Source organism: Motacilla alba, chromosome 2, assembly GCF_015832195.1.
Source record: "Motacilla alba alba isolate MOTALB_02 chromosome 2, Motacilla_alba_V1.0_pri, whole genome shotgun sequence".
Taxonomy (NCBI): Eukaryota; Metazoa; Chordata; class Aves; order Passeriformes; family Motacillidae; genus Motacilla; species Motacilla alba.
Window position 1 is genome coordinate 139,956,188 of NC_052017.1, and position 16,203 is coordinate 139,972,390.

Sequence of the window (16,203 nt, forward strand, 5' to 3'; positions counted from 1 at the left end):
ACATGAGGTTCTCATCCCTCCCTACTTGAGTATGTCATTTGATTTAACCTCAGCTGGTTTCCGGTGCATGAAATCTGTGACACACTCCCTTGAGTGGGGGTCAAGACACAAGAGTCTGCCTGGTTTAATCTGGTTTCAGTATCAAGGCTGTAAAGAACAGTCATAACCATTATTCAGAATATGCAAGTTAAAAAAAAACAAAACCATGTGAAGAGTTCGTCCTTTTTCTCTGTAGTGATTCTGAACAGGTGCTTAATTTTACATGTAGCAGGCTGGGTGTGTGTGATTATAGCTTTTCTATAATTAACCACCTTTGTGTGGCTCTTGTAAAAAGTTGTCATTCCAGAGGGATCAGTAGAAGCCAGAGAATTATTTAATTCAGTGCTGAAGATGGTGATAGTGTGGTGCTGTCTCTCTAGTCCATCAAGTCTGGGGGCATTTCATCACCTTTCAGGTGGGCATGGTATCAGAAGGAAAGAATTCAGGAATCCATCAAGTGCTCATTTAGGCCCCAAAATACAAAGAAAAGCTACTCACTTCACTGTAATTATCGGAAACCTGTTCTTTTCTGGTGCTGATTAGTCCTAGTGTCCCATCAGAGGGACTAAGTGACTTCCTTCCCCTCTTTGGTCCTTTCTCCAGGTAACCCAGACTGGAGTTAGTCAAATAGTTCTGACTATTTTGTGGAACTTGCTGTATTTAACCTCTGCTGTCAACCCATATTTGATGCATGAGGTGGCCCCACCAGTGTGGTTTCCCTACTAAGCTGCAGACAGAAGAGCAGTTTGCTGAGAGCCACTTTGCCATGTACCTGCAGAAATACAAACAAAGAACTTCCACTGTAAATTTGATGGCAAGGAGGCAACTTCATTGCCAGACATCACTAATTGTCAGCTCTGTGACCAGTGGTGTATTTAAACACCTAAGATTCAATCAAGTTCATACCACAGTACATGTGTGGGGTACATTGTATGGCAGAGCACAACTGCTGCTCCTCAGGTGCAGCCACCCCGCTGAAGTGGTGCTGAGGGAGAGCCTCACTCCTTGATGCAGGGGCACAGGGCTCATGCCACTGAGAGACAGGGAAAAACAGGAAAGCATTGATGGCTGATTGTCTGGGGTGCACTGGCACAACAGTATCAGCCTGTGCTCACTTATACTCCATGCTGTCCATAGCCCTTGAAACTTTTAATCTCTCCTGTGTCCAGGTGCTTTCCCACTGTGTCCAGGACAGATGTGCTGCTTATGCACTTTCAGTACAATGATATCCTAGTGCATCTTAGCTTCCCATTCTCTTTCAGCCTTCTTTACCTTGTCCTTTTCCATAGTGATGTCTTTATTTTGCCCAGGTATTACAGGTTTTATGAGCTTAGAGCCCCTAAGTGGTGGCTTTTTGGACTAGGTGATCCTTGAGTAAGGTATTGAAGAAAGCAAGGAGAAACCCTCCTGCTCTCAGGTCAGTTACAATCCCATGGTCTCCCAACTTCTGTATTCTGTTGATCACTGGAAATTCTCCAAGACTTTTATTTCTAGACATCAAAGGGTGAGACTCTGATAGCCTTATAATGGGGGCATATCCCATCTCTCAGGTGGTTCCTCCCATCTCTAGCAGGCTATTGCAGCAGTGAGCTGCAGCACAAGATGGAACACCCACATCTCTCCTGCCTTTTTCTCTTCTTTGCTGCTGCTTTTTACCTAAGAATATAGCTTATTTGATAAATAAACTATATTCTCTCTTTTATTCAGCTGTTTGTGGCTTTAGAAAAATAGACATATTTTTCCTGGCACACATTTGTTTGGTCAGTGCATTTTTGCAAACTTGTATGTGACCAGGTCTGTCTTGAGAAAATCCCATTTCTTGGTTGGCCAGCAGAGAGAGCAGTCAGCATTCAGTGGAAGTGCAGGCTGGGACACGGACAGAGGTGGTCCCCTGCACACAGCCCTGCCAGTAGCTGTTCCAGTTAGAAATGAGTCATTCTGGCAGCATTGCAGAGGTGATTTGTATCTCGCAAGGTTGTGGCTGAAGGCTGAGGTCTTGCCCTCGACTGCCTGAGCCTGTAATGTCAGTGCACACCAGGGGCTGTATGGCAGCATCATCACACCATGTGCCAGTTTGGGGCACCTGGTCAGCAGCCGCAGTTCCTACCAAAACAGGGTGTCAGACCAATCGGTTTGCTCTCAGTTTACATTTAGATACCTGGGGATGCTGCAATCTGATCTGGGCTATTCAGGAAACAAAGGGGCAATAGGGTGCATTTGTATGAATCAAATTCCAGGATGAGAGCCTTAGTCAGGGCATTCTGACATGTGTGGCCTCCTCTTCTCATACCCTCATTGTCCAGCCAGAGCCTCATGCATGCTCTGAAGCACCATTGCTCTCCAAGCTTCTGCTGTAAAGTGGCCATCTCTGGTTGGTCAGGTTTTCCTTGTTAGAACGAGTTTGATCCAAATTTTCTAATTTTTCACATTTCTTTCCCCTACCTTTTTAGGAAACAAGGGTTGTAGACTAAGTAACTTGAGAAAACTGTACCAGGGAGTAAGAATGAGGTGTGAAAATACCACCATGTCCCTTCAGAGTCCCAGTTACCTTGCACTGGGTGTCTTGCAGAACCATTACTGAGACACTGTCCCTGACCCAGGTGGTGGCTGTCCCCCACACCTGGCATGAGCCACACTGCTGGAGGGGAGGACCTGCAGAGCATCACTTACAGAGCGGAGCAGATGGCTCCAGTTTTGGTGGGCTTGCCCTCCTATGACACTTTGGATTCTCAGGCTTAGAGAATCTCATCTCCTCTCGAGGTGAAACCTGCCCGGACATCTGTCTCTCTTCAGGTAATTACCTTCTCAGAAATTTGAGGGAGAGAATGCCGGTGATTTTCTTCTGCCTTCTGGCTTCCTCCTTATGCAGGACTTGGCCCAGTTGAGGCCAAGGTTAATGAAGCACACGCGAGGAAGGAGTGTCTGGAGACATCTGCCCAGGTTTGTGCGCACTTCCCGGCGGAGCTCACCTCTTTTCGTTTATGATCATGGAGTCAGAAGAGTGAAGCACTTGATAGAAATGCAGCCTTTCAGCAAGTTAAATGCAGCTGCAGTAGTGGTTCTGGAAAATCTCTTCAGTTTGACCTAAGATAAACAAATATGGTTGTTTAAGTATCCTCAATGTTTCCTTATACTTACAGTAGGAAATACCTTGGATACTGAGGGCAGTTAAAACAAATCTTACTTAGTTATCTAAGGCCTCTGGCAAGTCCCTGAGTTTCTGAGCGAGCTAAGCCACTTCCTGGGCATGAGGTGTACCAAGCTCCATTTTATAGTCATAAAAATAAGCATTAAGGACCTGGGCTGTGAACTGCCACTCACAATGTCCAACTCAAGTGACATTATTAACCTGATGCTTGTGACGAATGTCTGCTTCCTGCTCTGGAAGATGAGCAGGATGTTTCCAGTGAGCTGGATTCCTGACATTATATTACTTCAAAGCAGGAAATGCTCATTTTGCTTGGTTCAGCATCATACCAGCCTTCCCATGCAAGGCTATATCTGGAACCCAAACACTGCAATAAGGCAGGAATCATTATATGTTATTTTTTTTCAAACAGCCTACACAGTAAGAAGATGGTAGTTATCTCAGCCTTCCCTTCTTTTTAGTATGCAATTGTGGTGGCGTGCTTCCCCGTCTCAGCTTGGCTGCTGAAATGGCAGCACACCAGCTCCACGCTTGGAGCCATCCCGAGAAAATGTTCTGCTGTGGCATTTAACCATTTAGCTGTAAAGCTCCCACTGCTTCCACCGTTCTAACTGCTGGGGTGAAGCAAGGCTTGCCAGTCCTTGTTTATAGCAAGTGTAATCAGTTCCACTATTTATACTGTACTCATCCCAGAGCACTTTGCTGTATGAAATGGTCGCAGTTATATTTATACCAGTACAAAAACAAAGTCATCACAAATCGAGGCGGCGACATTCAGAGTAATTTTTCCTTGCTATGTGACGCTGTTTCTTCGGCAATTCAAACTTCTTTCAGGCAGAAAATAGGAAGAAAATACAGCCCACTGTAAGTCAGGAATCCCACCAGTATTTATCTTTGTGTTTTTGTCTTGCATGAAGGAAATGCAACAATTTAGTCAAGTAACCCCTACCAGTTGCTACCTCGGTACGAATATGCAGGGCTGCCAGCAAACGCCATGGAGTTGTCTTAGTGCAGCTAAAAGCAGAGTTCAGTCTGCTTTGCCAGAAGTACTAAAAATACCTTTTAATATGCTACGATGTGTGTCCGGCCAGGAGTTGTTTTCAAATGCATTGTCCATGGAGTTCCCATGAAGTAAACAGAGATCAGATCGATACGCTCGGTCCTGAGATGCAAAATAAGCAGTGCTGTGGGGTCCAGCTGTTCTCCTTGCTGGTGTCACCAGCAGGGTGCTCCCCCTGCCTTGCTCCCAGCAGTGGCCTGAGAATTGCAGTGCCCTGCCTGCCATATTTGTCAGAGATCCTTTGCAGGGTAGATTGTTTACATAACTGTCAGTCTCATTTAACTTGATAATTATTAAATAAAACACCCCAGGTTAGGTGCTTTTGAGATCTGAAAGACTAAGTGAGGGATTTTGTTGCCAGCAAAGAAGACACACTCACATTCCCAGCATCTCCTGCTTGCCAGCCTTTCCATGCTCTCATGGTGCATGGAGCTCAGATCCGTGCACAGAGGCAAAGCTCCAGCCTCCTCGGAGCTGGTGCTGTGTGAGCAGGGGCACCCTTTCCAAGGCACAGAGCCTGATGGAACCTTTCTGCCAATGTTCTCTGTGTCCCTACTGCCTTGAACTGCTGTGGACATCCAGGGCTGTGGAACGGCTCAGCCTGGTCCTGGCCATGGGTGCAGGTCCCCAGCCCTTGCCAGGGACCATGGGGTCCCCTCTGCTCCCTGCCTGCAGGGGCAATGCAGACAGTGGAGGTTGCAGGACATTACCACCCCCCCTCATGATCACAGAATCATAGAATGGTTTGGGTTGGAAGGGGCCTTAAATCATCCAACCCCCCTGCTGCGGGAGGGATACCTTCCAACCTTCCACTAGACCAGGTTGCTCAGACCCCCATCCAACCTGGCAAGGATGCTTGCTGGGCTTACAGACATCTTCAGAAACGGGGATTATTTGTGGTCATTCAAAAAGTAAATGCCCTGGCTTAGCACGTGGAGTCCAAAAAATCACCCGTGGAGACTGCCCGGTGCTGAGGAAGTCTGAAGCCTGACACGTGACAGAAGCACACGTGTGGGGTCCAAAAGAGGTGTCACCATCTTCACTGACACTTGGTCTCATCTGAGCTGGCATTGTTGTGTCTCACAGGAAGGTCATCTGCCTGGCCTGCACAGTGGAAAAGAGCCTGCTCCCAAATACTGTTAGAACTGCTCCTTGCTGCTGCTTAATGCCACTGGGAGAGTGATCCATGGAGCTCCGGTGCTACGGCCACTGGCATGGCTGGATTAGCAAATGGAAGCTTTGTTTTGAGTTTTCTGTAATAAAATACCATGCTGCTGGGGCACACAGGCTAGCTAGGGTTTCACTGCCCACTTAAGAAAATGAGGGCAAAGGGTGATTAAATATTAAGTGGGATGCAAGATCTCAGTGCATGCAGTTCATGTGGTAACCTGAGGAGAGGCTGAGGTAAATGTGGCTTCCTAGATGCCTGAGAGGGTACTACAGCAACCCATCCTGGCCAGCAAGAGGAGCTTTGGGGTTTCTCCATCAGTTTCCAGTGCCAGGAGACCTCAGGGATGACAGGTGTGGTCATGAAGAGACACCAAAATGAGGATCCTTGGAATACCTGTATCCTCTTCTATTTAGCTTTCCACCCCTTCTGTAAATCAACACCATTTCTGGCAGCAGTAGACTGTCAAGCAGGTTACACTGACATCAAGCAGAAGATACTAATGAGAAAAACAGAAAAGAGATTAGTGATTAATGCAGAAACTCCCTCCCACCCCCCACCCCAGGATGACCTATGTCCTAAAGCCTCTCCTATAAGCAAAGCTGCTGCTGACAAGAAAGTTACTGACCTTCCTTACACTGCAGAGCAAGACTTCTGAAAGGCAGCTTCACTCTGTGTGTGTGTCCGTGTGCATGCACGTGCCCCTGGGCCTGCCCAGGCATCCGGGTGCAGAGGTACAGACAGCTCCTTCCACAGCAGCTCATTTGGCAGTGGGTGCTGGCTCCTGAGCTTACTTTGGCATTAGCAAGGGGCAATACTGAATTATTTCCTCACCACTCCCCTTAGCAGCTGGCTCTTCTTGAGGAGGATCCACACCTTGGCCGCTGCTGCCTGGTCAGGTGCAAATGCTGCAAGGCCTCCTGCTCCACTCCCTCCCTCCCTGGCACGAGGTGGGCAAGTAAATCTGGAGAAATTGAGGCTCTTTCCTTTCTGAGACCCTTAGGCCAACGTTCTACAGCTCTTCTAGGGAGTTAAACTTCCATAATCCCCCTTACCCCACACCCCCTTGGGAACACTTAAAGATGTTTTTTTCTGATATAAGCTGTGCCAAAGCTTGGTTTCCTCTATGAAGACAAACTGGCAGTGGAAACATTGACAGCTATACAGGGAAATATTGTATTGCTTAAAGAACTTTTTTTAGATCGCTCCATTGCGGGGACAGTTGTTTGTTGGTTGGGTTGGTATTTTTTTTTCCACTTTGGACGGTGCAAAAGACGCCATAAAATTAACTACAGTATTATTCCAGTGATTTGTACACAGCACGTTCATGTGCCTTCAAAATTAAAAGGAATCATGATAAAACTAAGCAAATAAATAGTCTTGAGAGGACTAATCCCTCTCCTCCATGCTCTCAGCAGCCACCAAAGGCGGCGGGGATCCCAGGAGGGCAGGAATGGCAGAGCCCGGGCGGAGCGGCGCGGAGGATCCTTGGGAAGGCTTTGTTGCTCTGCTGTAGGGATATTCGTGTTTCTGGCCAGCTGACAGCATGTCAGGGAACGTAAACATTTGGCTCCAGCAAAGCGATGGACGAGGGAGGCAGAGCTGTGCCCACGATGAGAAGGGTCCCTGCGGCAGGTCCGGCTGGTGATGGCCTCAGGGAGAAGCGGGCAGGGCAGGGGCGCAGGGACATGCCATCCGGGGAGGGACGGCGCTTCTGCAGCGGAGCAGGCACTTGCTTGATGCTTCTGCAGCCTGCCGGGGTCTAGGGAGGGTTAAGAAACCACAAGGGGGGCACATGAGGGGGCCAGGGAAAGCACTCAGAGCACTCTGGAAGATGCTGGCAGCGCCGCTCTTGACTGTGGTGTGCTTTGCATCCATACAGCAGCCAGTTTGCAGGGAATGGGGGCAATAAGTGGGTAAAGAGCACCCTGGCCTGGCCTCTGCTTTCCAGCTCTTTCCAAGCAGGCCATTCGTCCACACTGGTTCAGCCTTAATTCATGCTCTGGGTTCATCACAGCGATTTTTTTAAGCCTTTCCCTGTCCATGCTCAGCCACAGCAATATCCCTGTGCTGCTGCTTGGGGCCAATGAGCCTTTGGGCTCTTACTTTCCTCAAGGGCCAAGCAAGGGAATGTTGCATTTTTTCAGCGTCTAATCCAAAAAACCAAAAAATAACTTTGTAAATCTTTGAAAAATGCCGTGAAGGCTTAGGCAGCCCGAGGACAAGGGGTGCAAGGTGCTGTTGTGCCCAGGGGTGTTACAAAGCTTTCGGCCTGGCTCAGGGTGCTGCAGGATGTTGTGTAGTGGCTGCTCTCTTGCAGTGCCACTCGTGCTCGTGCATGTGTGTGAAATGGGCTAACTTGGCTTTTCCTTCTTCTGATTGTTCAACATAAGTGGGGAATAATAAAATACAATTTTTCCACAGGGACCAGAGGAAACAAATTACTGCCCTGGTGTAGCTGAGGGCAGAGTCTGGCACATTATAGATTATTTTCTGTGTAATAATTCCCACGAGGCCCTGTGGAAACCCAGCTTTTTTTTTTTTTTTTTTTTTCTCATTTTTCTACTTCCTTAAACTTTCCAAAATACTCTGCTGTAACATATTTTCCTCAGTCACATGTGTTACTGAGGAGAGAAAAGGTTAAATTCTCCTTTCGTACTATAATGTAATTCATTTCCTGTTTTTCACAACTGTCTAGACACAGATCTAACGAGCATTAACCCTGAATCCCACCATTGGGTTAAAAATAGAGGCTTTAAATATAAAAAGTGTGTGGTAAAAGTAAGATTGTAGGTTTCTACCTACCACCAGGAGACAGTGCTTTTGAATGAGAACCATTTAATTAGCTATAAGTAACAAAAAAAAAAAAATTTCAGTTTCAGAGGTTTAAAAAGGCTCCTGGTTGCTTTATATATACCAGCAGTAACACGGGCCCTGCTGCGTTGTGGCATGGACAGGTTGATTCCCCCTCAGGAGTTATATTTGTCTGGATTGACACCTCCAGCTATATTAAAAAAAGAAAGAATAAATTCCGCTTCAGTCGAAGAGCTATAAAAAGATTGGGAGAAAGTAATTTAAGAGAGGACCAATGTTGAAAACCATGGTCAGCTTCTGGTGGGAGACCTGTAGACAAAATGTGCCCCAAACTCCAGGGGAAAAAAGTGATGGCCATGGTACCAAGAGGCAGCTCGTGCTGGGGAGGCAAGGCCACAGAGTGCTGGTCCCAGCCTAGCACAGCTCTGGAGTGCTTGCAGCCATGACCAGACCCAGAGGGGCTCCATAAGCTTAGGCTGGATCATTTTTGGGCTGGAGGCTGGCCCCAGGCTGAGCCAGGCAATTGCCCCCCGTGGGTGTGCAGCCTCCTGTGACACTTCCCACCAGCTGGGCTGCCACGCTGGAGTGGGAGGAAGGAGAGAAAGAGGTTTCTGGCTTGGAACATGAGCTAAATCCCTCACAAAAGTGAGTTTTGCTTGTGGAGGGAAAGCAAGAAAAAGCAAAACTGTAACCCACCCCAGCTTGGCATAGGGTGCAGACAGGGAGTGAGGCAGCTTCTTGGCTTACAGTTGATTACACACACCTTTCACATCAAAGATTACCCACAGAGACATCATAGTTTATGAACTTCAAGAATAAAAATAAATGCTGGTAAGAATTAGCTTAACTCAATGCTTAAAAGCCCTGCTAAAATAAGTCAAAATTCCTGGTGCGTTGTGACAAGGAGGAACTCGCATTTCCTGCACTGACTGCGTTTCTCTGTCTACAAACACAAATCCCATGGGGTGGTTTGTTTATTTATTCTGTGAGGCTGGGAGTGGGTGTCTTTCCTGTCCCACCACCCACCTCCAGCCACTGCATGAAAGCAGCAGCACCAGCAGGAGCTCTGGAATGGACCTGGCACCTCAGCTGCAAACCTGTGTGTGCTGCTGTCTGTGTTCAAGGTCTGTTCTGAACAGAACTGAAATTATCCAAGGAAAACATATTAAAAAGACATTTGCTTGTTTTCAACTAAAAAGTGCAGTATACTGTGCATCAAGAATGGTGAGGAGTGAACTGGTGTCCTTCCAGCTTAGGGAAGGCCTTTGAACCCACATGAGTTATTTATAGAGCCTTTTGGAAAACAGCTCTTTCCAATTTCTGCAGTTTTGATCACAGGAACAGCTCAGGTTTTGTCAAAAATAAAGCAATCCCCTACTTGGCTCACTGGGGTTCACCCCTGTAAAGCAGAGAAGCAGAAATGAGGATTAGGGAAAGGTGGGGCAAAGCAGAGTCACAATTTTAATATTCATTGTGTGAGAGGTTTTCAAAATGTTTTTTGGCCGAACCGTGCTTCTTTTATTAGGCTCTAAGACAGACAGTGAGGGCACTCCAAGGAAGTGTACAGGGTGACTCGTTACCATTGATCAAGGCAGACCCTCATCCATGTTCCAGGATGCCTCTCCCTCTATCCCTGATTGCACTTAAAAGGGTGGAGGTGGTAGCAGCAGTAACGTGAAAATGGGGCCCAACATACTCCTGTAAGGTCCAGTATTCCCCTTAAAGGATTTAGTCTTTGCACATTTAGTTTATTAAAATAAGTAGAGCTTGCTATTTAAATTCTTTTTTGAATAAGAAATATGTCTTAACAAGAGCTTTCTCTTGTTTAAAAGGCTTTGTGATCTTGTCCCATACTGTGTTTCCAGAGACTTGTGTCTGGGGGTGCAACCCTCTAACTGCAGATCCGAGTCACAGCGTAACTACAGAGAGGTAGGAAACCACTCAAGCATACCTTATATGACAGTGCAAATGAGACTGAAAACAAAGCATCTGCATTTTGTGCTTATTTCCATAGCTGGCATAGCTTTCATGAGGCAAGTAATCCTGTTTTATGATAATAACTTCTGTTCCAACCAGAGGCACGTTTCATTTGCCTTCTCAACTGCTTTCCCCCAATTTATTAGGAGTCACTTCAGTGGGCTCCTACTCACATTCCCTCTGAGCAAGAGCCTGGGTCAGACTGCTTGCAGTCCTGACACTAACAAGATGCAATCGTTCCCCATCCCCAAAAAAGATTAAAAAAATAATCACTCAGGCAATATGAGTAGAAAAAACCCCAATATTTTATAAGCCATGAGTTGGATCAGTGTGAGCACTGGTGATCTCTTTTGGGGCAGCAATCACTCCTGTGCTGTGGGCAAGTACAGATTCATGAGCACAAGGCTCCCTGTGAGCACGGGTTCTGTTGGAAGCCAGGGCTCATTTCCCTGCGAGATATGATGAAGCAATAGCTCTCTCTGGGATGTTCTGCTGTGACAACGAGCCAAGTTCTGGATGTTCCTGCAGAAGAGTCTTTGCTTACAGTCATCAGGAGCTCAAGGCTGATAAGGTCACCACCTTGGAAGCAATGAGACAACCAACTCTGTGGTTCACATTGTTTGAACATTTATTGCAATTCAGTGTCAAAAATGTTTTACAAAAATACTGTCTGCACAGAACAGCTATAAAAATCAGTTGAACATGCAAGGAAAGAGGAAAAAAGTGTGCAAATTTATAATGGAAGGATTTTAACCACACAATAATATTAAACAGAAGTCTTATATAAGGGATGCCTTTCACTTCATATCATCTCTAGTTAAAACTTCAAGGAAAAATAAAACAGAACACACGCTCTCTTCCATATATAAGTATTTATCATTACTGTAGATTAGTTCCTAAAGATGAGCATATTTTCTATTTCAAATTAAAATGTTCTCTTGGTAGCTGACATGTTAGCATTCTGTGCAGCACAGGATGGCTAAAGAAAGGCAAATTCCACCCTCAGTTGCCCTCCCAGGAGGAGAAGCAGCAACGCTTGGTCAAGAGAGAGGGAATTTCTCTGCTGCCAAGAGTATCTATATACTTGAGACTGCATGTGTCAAGGACAAGATGGATTTGTTCTCTTAGGGCCAGATCCCGCAAAGCTGACTTGCTACCAACAAAATCAGTGGAGGAAGACACTGGGTAGAATTTAGGTGCTGGTAAAAGACTCAGAGCCCAGCAGCCACAGACTGACAGCTGTGTGGAATGACTGGCCACAGCTTCAGAGCCTGGAACCAGGCATCACTACAAGCAAAGAGCTGAGAAAGCAGCACAAGCAGAACGCCTGAGTCCCAAACCTTGAAGGAGGGCATTAGTCTGTACCAGCCTGATCAGCCATCAGCTCCACAGGGCCTGTGCTTGAGCAAACAGGCCAGCTACAAAGAGGGGCATTTTAATTTAAAGCTAAGTCTTTTTGGCAAGGTGCTGATCTACAGGGACAATGTGCAACACGTTTGTAAGGACAACCGCAGAGGACAACGCTGGTTTGCTGTACCAAGCAGAAGATCAGTGTGAGAAGCACATCTGATCTGTTTGCTACACAATAGGATCTGAAATGTTCCTGCTCTAAATAAAATTCTAGCAACTAAGGGCCAAGGAATTTTCTGGGCAATAAAAGCTGGTTTAGTACCTGTGTATGTTCTAGAAGGTGACAGCTTCCCAAAAGTAATTGAAGTCAAACAGAAATGGGAATACAAACAGTTTAAAACCTGGGGCAAAGAAAAACAATATAAAATATATTCCCATATACAGAAAGTGGCAGGGTGGCAATTAAAGTTTTACATACAAAGCAATGTCTTCAGAGCAATACACATTTTCCTAATCACTTTACATAATTAGCAACTCCCACAGTTAAAAAAAAAACCCAAAAATGTAAGAAGAGGTACACACACTTTATGATCAAACTTCAGCATACCATAGTTAGTATAAATGGCTTAAGGTATGTACAGCTGAAATCGTGCCTCTTGAAACGGCCACCACGTCAACAACTGGCCTCTTCTAGAAAGCTGAAACAGATTTCCAGGATTTCTCTCTTCCTAAGCCTCCTCCCTTGCATGAATCTATTTTTCCTCTTCACAGCACCATGTTCTATGCTGTTGCACTAGTTAATACATCCTCTAAAGACAATGAGATTTCCCTGGATATGTTGGCAAGAGAAAACCCCAAAGAAAAGAAAAACTCTCCTTTCCTAGTATAAGAACTGATGCATATCTAATGGAAATGCATCAACTAACTGGAAAGTGAAATGTCACTTCAAAAGAATATTCCATTTCCAAAATACAAGTCTGTTTTTCCCTTCACAACAGCTTTGCCACAACTGTCTTAAAATAAAGAAGTCCTTTTTGCCTGAGAGCAGCCTTAAACCATCCTGCCTGGAAGCCCCTGATAGCACTGTCAGTTTTGTTACTCTGCCACCCTCAGCCAAGCAGATGCCTTTGCACCCCTAAAATACCAACTGCTTTGTTTGTAAATGAGTAAGGTGTTTGGAGGCAACAGCATTTTGTTTTAAATACAAACCAAGAGTATTGAATTCATTCAAACATCTCCCTGTGCCAGCCACTCAAGAAACAATGGGTCCCCAAAGAGACCAAGGCCATCTTTGACAATTGCTGCAGCAGGAGGGTAATGACTGAGGCAGTAACTGAATAAGGCTTATTCTGTTTCTTTTTGTTTAGTCTGTTTTGTTCTGTACAGTAGTTGCTTGGTTTGCTGCTGGTTTGGACACTGACAGCAATATCCCAAGACCTCACACAAGCAACAGACAAGTGTCTATGTATAACAAGTAATCTTCAGCACTTTGACCCTTACAGTGCTAAGAAATAAAATACACAGTAATTGAAGTAAGTTTTACAAATAGGAGCCTCAGTTGCACATTCAATCTGTTGTCAGTATGACCCCTGGTCTCTGGGTAGAGGAGGCCAGTGAAGGGTTGACAGAGGCAATGGCTGGAGCCAAGACCTACCTTCCCAAATCACAGCTCAACGTTGAGAATTTCCATCTTCTTATGCAAGGAATGCAGCAGGCCAGATTCAAATCTGAGCTTAAAATTCACTCAGTGTCACAGTCTCACAGAGGGTAAGTGCTAAGCACAGATGCAGAGTAGGCAGAATGCTGCAGCATTTCATACCAAAATACTGTTGCCTCCCCATCACAACAGGTTGGCTCACCATGGGTGGCAGAGGGAAAACTACAAAACAAACCAACCCCAAGTCAGAGCTGGAAACAAAAGATGCCAAGGGGACAGGTGTTCTCACTGCTGGAAAAAGGAGCTACAGGACTATCCAATTCAGTGGCAATGCTTCACTCACTTCACTTGCAAGTTTCATTCCTTAATGTCCTCACTCATGAAGCCAGATTCCAGCCTTGTCTACCCACTGCCATCAACGCAGGAAGGAAAACAGAAACTGGTCTCCTTTACTCACAAACACCCCCCAAAGAAGCACAAGTGTGTTTTTCCAAGGTAGCAGTTTTTAAATCACTTTCAGTTGACATGAGTATGATCAGGAGGCTTATGCTTTCCACCAGCAGTCAAACTGATGAATGGGGCATCAACACCAAGATAAATCTTGTTATCCTGCATGTGTTTTCCCCTCATCTCTGGAGACTGACAAGCTCTCGGCCATGGCTAAGGGTGGTGCAGGCTCACAGAACTCTCTGGAACAGCAAAAACTCAGGATTTGCTGTTGGGCGGCTGGAGAAGGGCAGTTCTTGACAGCATTTTCCACGTTTTCTTCCCCTCTTCCCACTGCTCCATCTAGAGGCAGCTTTTTTCCCTTTTCACATCTCTTCCAAGAATATGCAAAGTGATTTAGTTTGCAAAAATGCAAATACTGTCATTTTAAAATACAAACAGCTGCAGAAAAGTGTTCAAAGTCAGTTATAAAAATGTAAAAAAAGGAACAGCATATTTAACAATAATTAACTCAAGTAGTTCTTCCTGAATTGTCCTGAGTACTCCTTTTCCTCAAAATTTTTGTACACAGTCACACACAACCCACTAAATATTTACCCTTGCGAGGTATCCTGCTTACATCATACACAGAGAAAGTGCTATACAGGAAATCTACTAGCAAACAGCAAAAACTTTCCACTGCAGGTTTTCAGGCTGCTATGTATGAGCTGGATTCTTCAAGCTCCACTGTAGAAAAAAGTGAAGCATTGTATGCAACAGAGGAGACAGTGAACCAGATCACAGCCATGGTGAAGTGGCCACTTACTCTGTAGGACTGAAAATTTAGCTCTGGGTTAGGGTCAGAAGATGCCATAAAGCAGCTCAGCACTGGAAGCAGAAGGGATTAGGGTACTTGGGTTCTTGCCCCTGGCATGGAGAAAGAACCAAAGATATCAGTATGTTGGAAATCCCTTGCTCACCCAAGCCCTGACTGCTAAGTACTAATCACTCCCTAAGCTCCAGGGCTCTGAAACAAAACATTTGCTGCCAGTCTTCCAGTGAATAAAAACCGCATCATTTAGTGAGATTCAGTGGCCCAGTTCCCCCTATATTTTACCAGCTCCAAGATGACTGAATTCACTTGACAGCAGTGGGAATACAGAGCAGTGTATATGATGGAAAACATGGGCTTGAAAAACAGATTCTAACCTCACTTAGGATTTCAATGAGTGCAATTAACCTAATGAAGCAGATAAGAATTTACCTTGTGAGATTAAATCCAGTCCTTCGTTTCCCTATCATAGAACTTCCTCCCTTATAGAGAATGCTCATCCTTTTGTCTTCTCTTTTCACATTTGCATGGTCTTTCATAAAACCAACAAATTAAAAGAGGATGGAGTAAATTCTTAGGTATTCATATGGTGCCTATCATCTAGGCATTCAAGCACTGAGTAGAGCAAGAAAACTAATGTAAAGAGGTAAGCATTAATACAAGAAAAGATGCTTACTATCACAAACATTTCCCTTTAAATCATTGTACAAAATACAAAAGTTCACATTGTAGACTGGATTTTTGTTTGAAAGGTACTCAATCTATTGGAGGTAGAAAGTGGTATGTTGCGATTCTGTCTCGCAAGTAGGCTAGATTTCTATCCTAAGTATTTCAGAATGTGTCCTTTTAAAAACACAAAAGTATTATTAAACTTGTCACAGGGATATTTTTCATAAATATTTCTAAAATGTCATACTTATAAATATGTATGCTAAATAAAACCAGATGGAAGAACAGTTCAACAGTCCTAGCCTCGTATTGCTTTCTCTCTATTAGAAACAAAGCAAAAGAGTTCTCAAATGGATGCGGGGCAAATTCATTTTTAACTTCTAAAAACAAAAAATGAAGGTTTTTGCCCTGTATCTTGTACTCTGATGATAAAAAAGGGACTCTGTACAACATGCTGTATTTATACACCATTCCTATGGAAGTCTGTATTCCTTAAGTGCTGCTTGTCAGTGAGCAACTTCACCTTTCTTCTCCAAGATCCTCTTGTTCCTTGACTCAGGAGCTTCAAGCAAACATGAATATTTACACTATTTACAAATGGAGTGTCCAAGCTCTGTGACAGTGTCCTGTAGGAATTGCATAAGCTGCGCTGACCCAAGTTCAGAACCTGAACAAGTTGATAAACTCTTGTGGTGAAAGAGAGGTGGAGCAAGTCTCTGGGTTGTTGGCTGTGCAGGGGTGATCAGTACCCTGGGAAAGGAGAAAACAATTCCATTTAGAGAGGCTGCAGAAAGGCTGCCAAAGCACCAGCCAACTTGGCACTGCCCCTCTTCCAGACATCCCACGTGCAAATAGGTAGAGCAGAGCCCAGAGTAATAGTCAGCTCAGAACTGGAATTAATATCTTAGGGGCAAGTCATCAAAAAAACAAGCAGCAAGAATCCAATTAATTCTGTTCCCCTTTTCTGAGGGAAGAGAGGCTAGAGCCTACCATCAGCTACTGGAGTTTCACTCTAGAGACATGCCTTGCATATCACCACAGTGCTCAGCAGATCTTGGTCCTG

The 16,203-nt window shown here is 45.1% G+C and overlaps 2 protein-coding genes across 3 annotated transcripts in view; one reads left to right on the top strand and one right to left on the bottom strand.

Annotated features, from left to right (window-relative positions):
• Positions 1–12,110, top strand: part of NTAQ1 (N-terminal glutamine amidase 1) — a 26,333-nt gene extending 14,223 nt beyond the window's left edge. The window contains exon 6 of the mRNA XM_038163744.1: positions 2,609–12,110. Coding sequence (XP_038019672.1) covers positions 2,609–2,634 — 26 coding nt within the window. The 3' untranslated portion in view covers positions 2,635–12,110. The remainder of the gene's footprint in view (positions 1–2,608) is intronic.
• FBXO32 (F-box protein 32) overlaps positions 10,817–16,203 on the bottom strand; it is a 24,143-nt gene continuing 18,756 nt past the window's right edge. For both annotated transcript variants that reach the window (XM_038163711.1, XM_038163719.1), the window contains one exon: positions 10,817–15,890. In XM_038163711.1, coding sequence (XP_038019639.1) covers positions 15,801–15,890 — 90 coding nt within the window. In that variant the 3' untranslated portion in view covers positions 10,817–15,800. The remainder of the gene's footprint in view (positions 15,891–16,203) is intronic.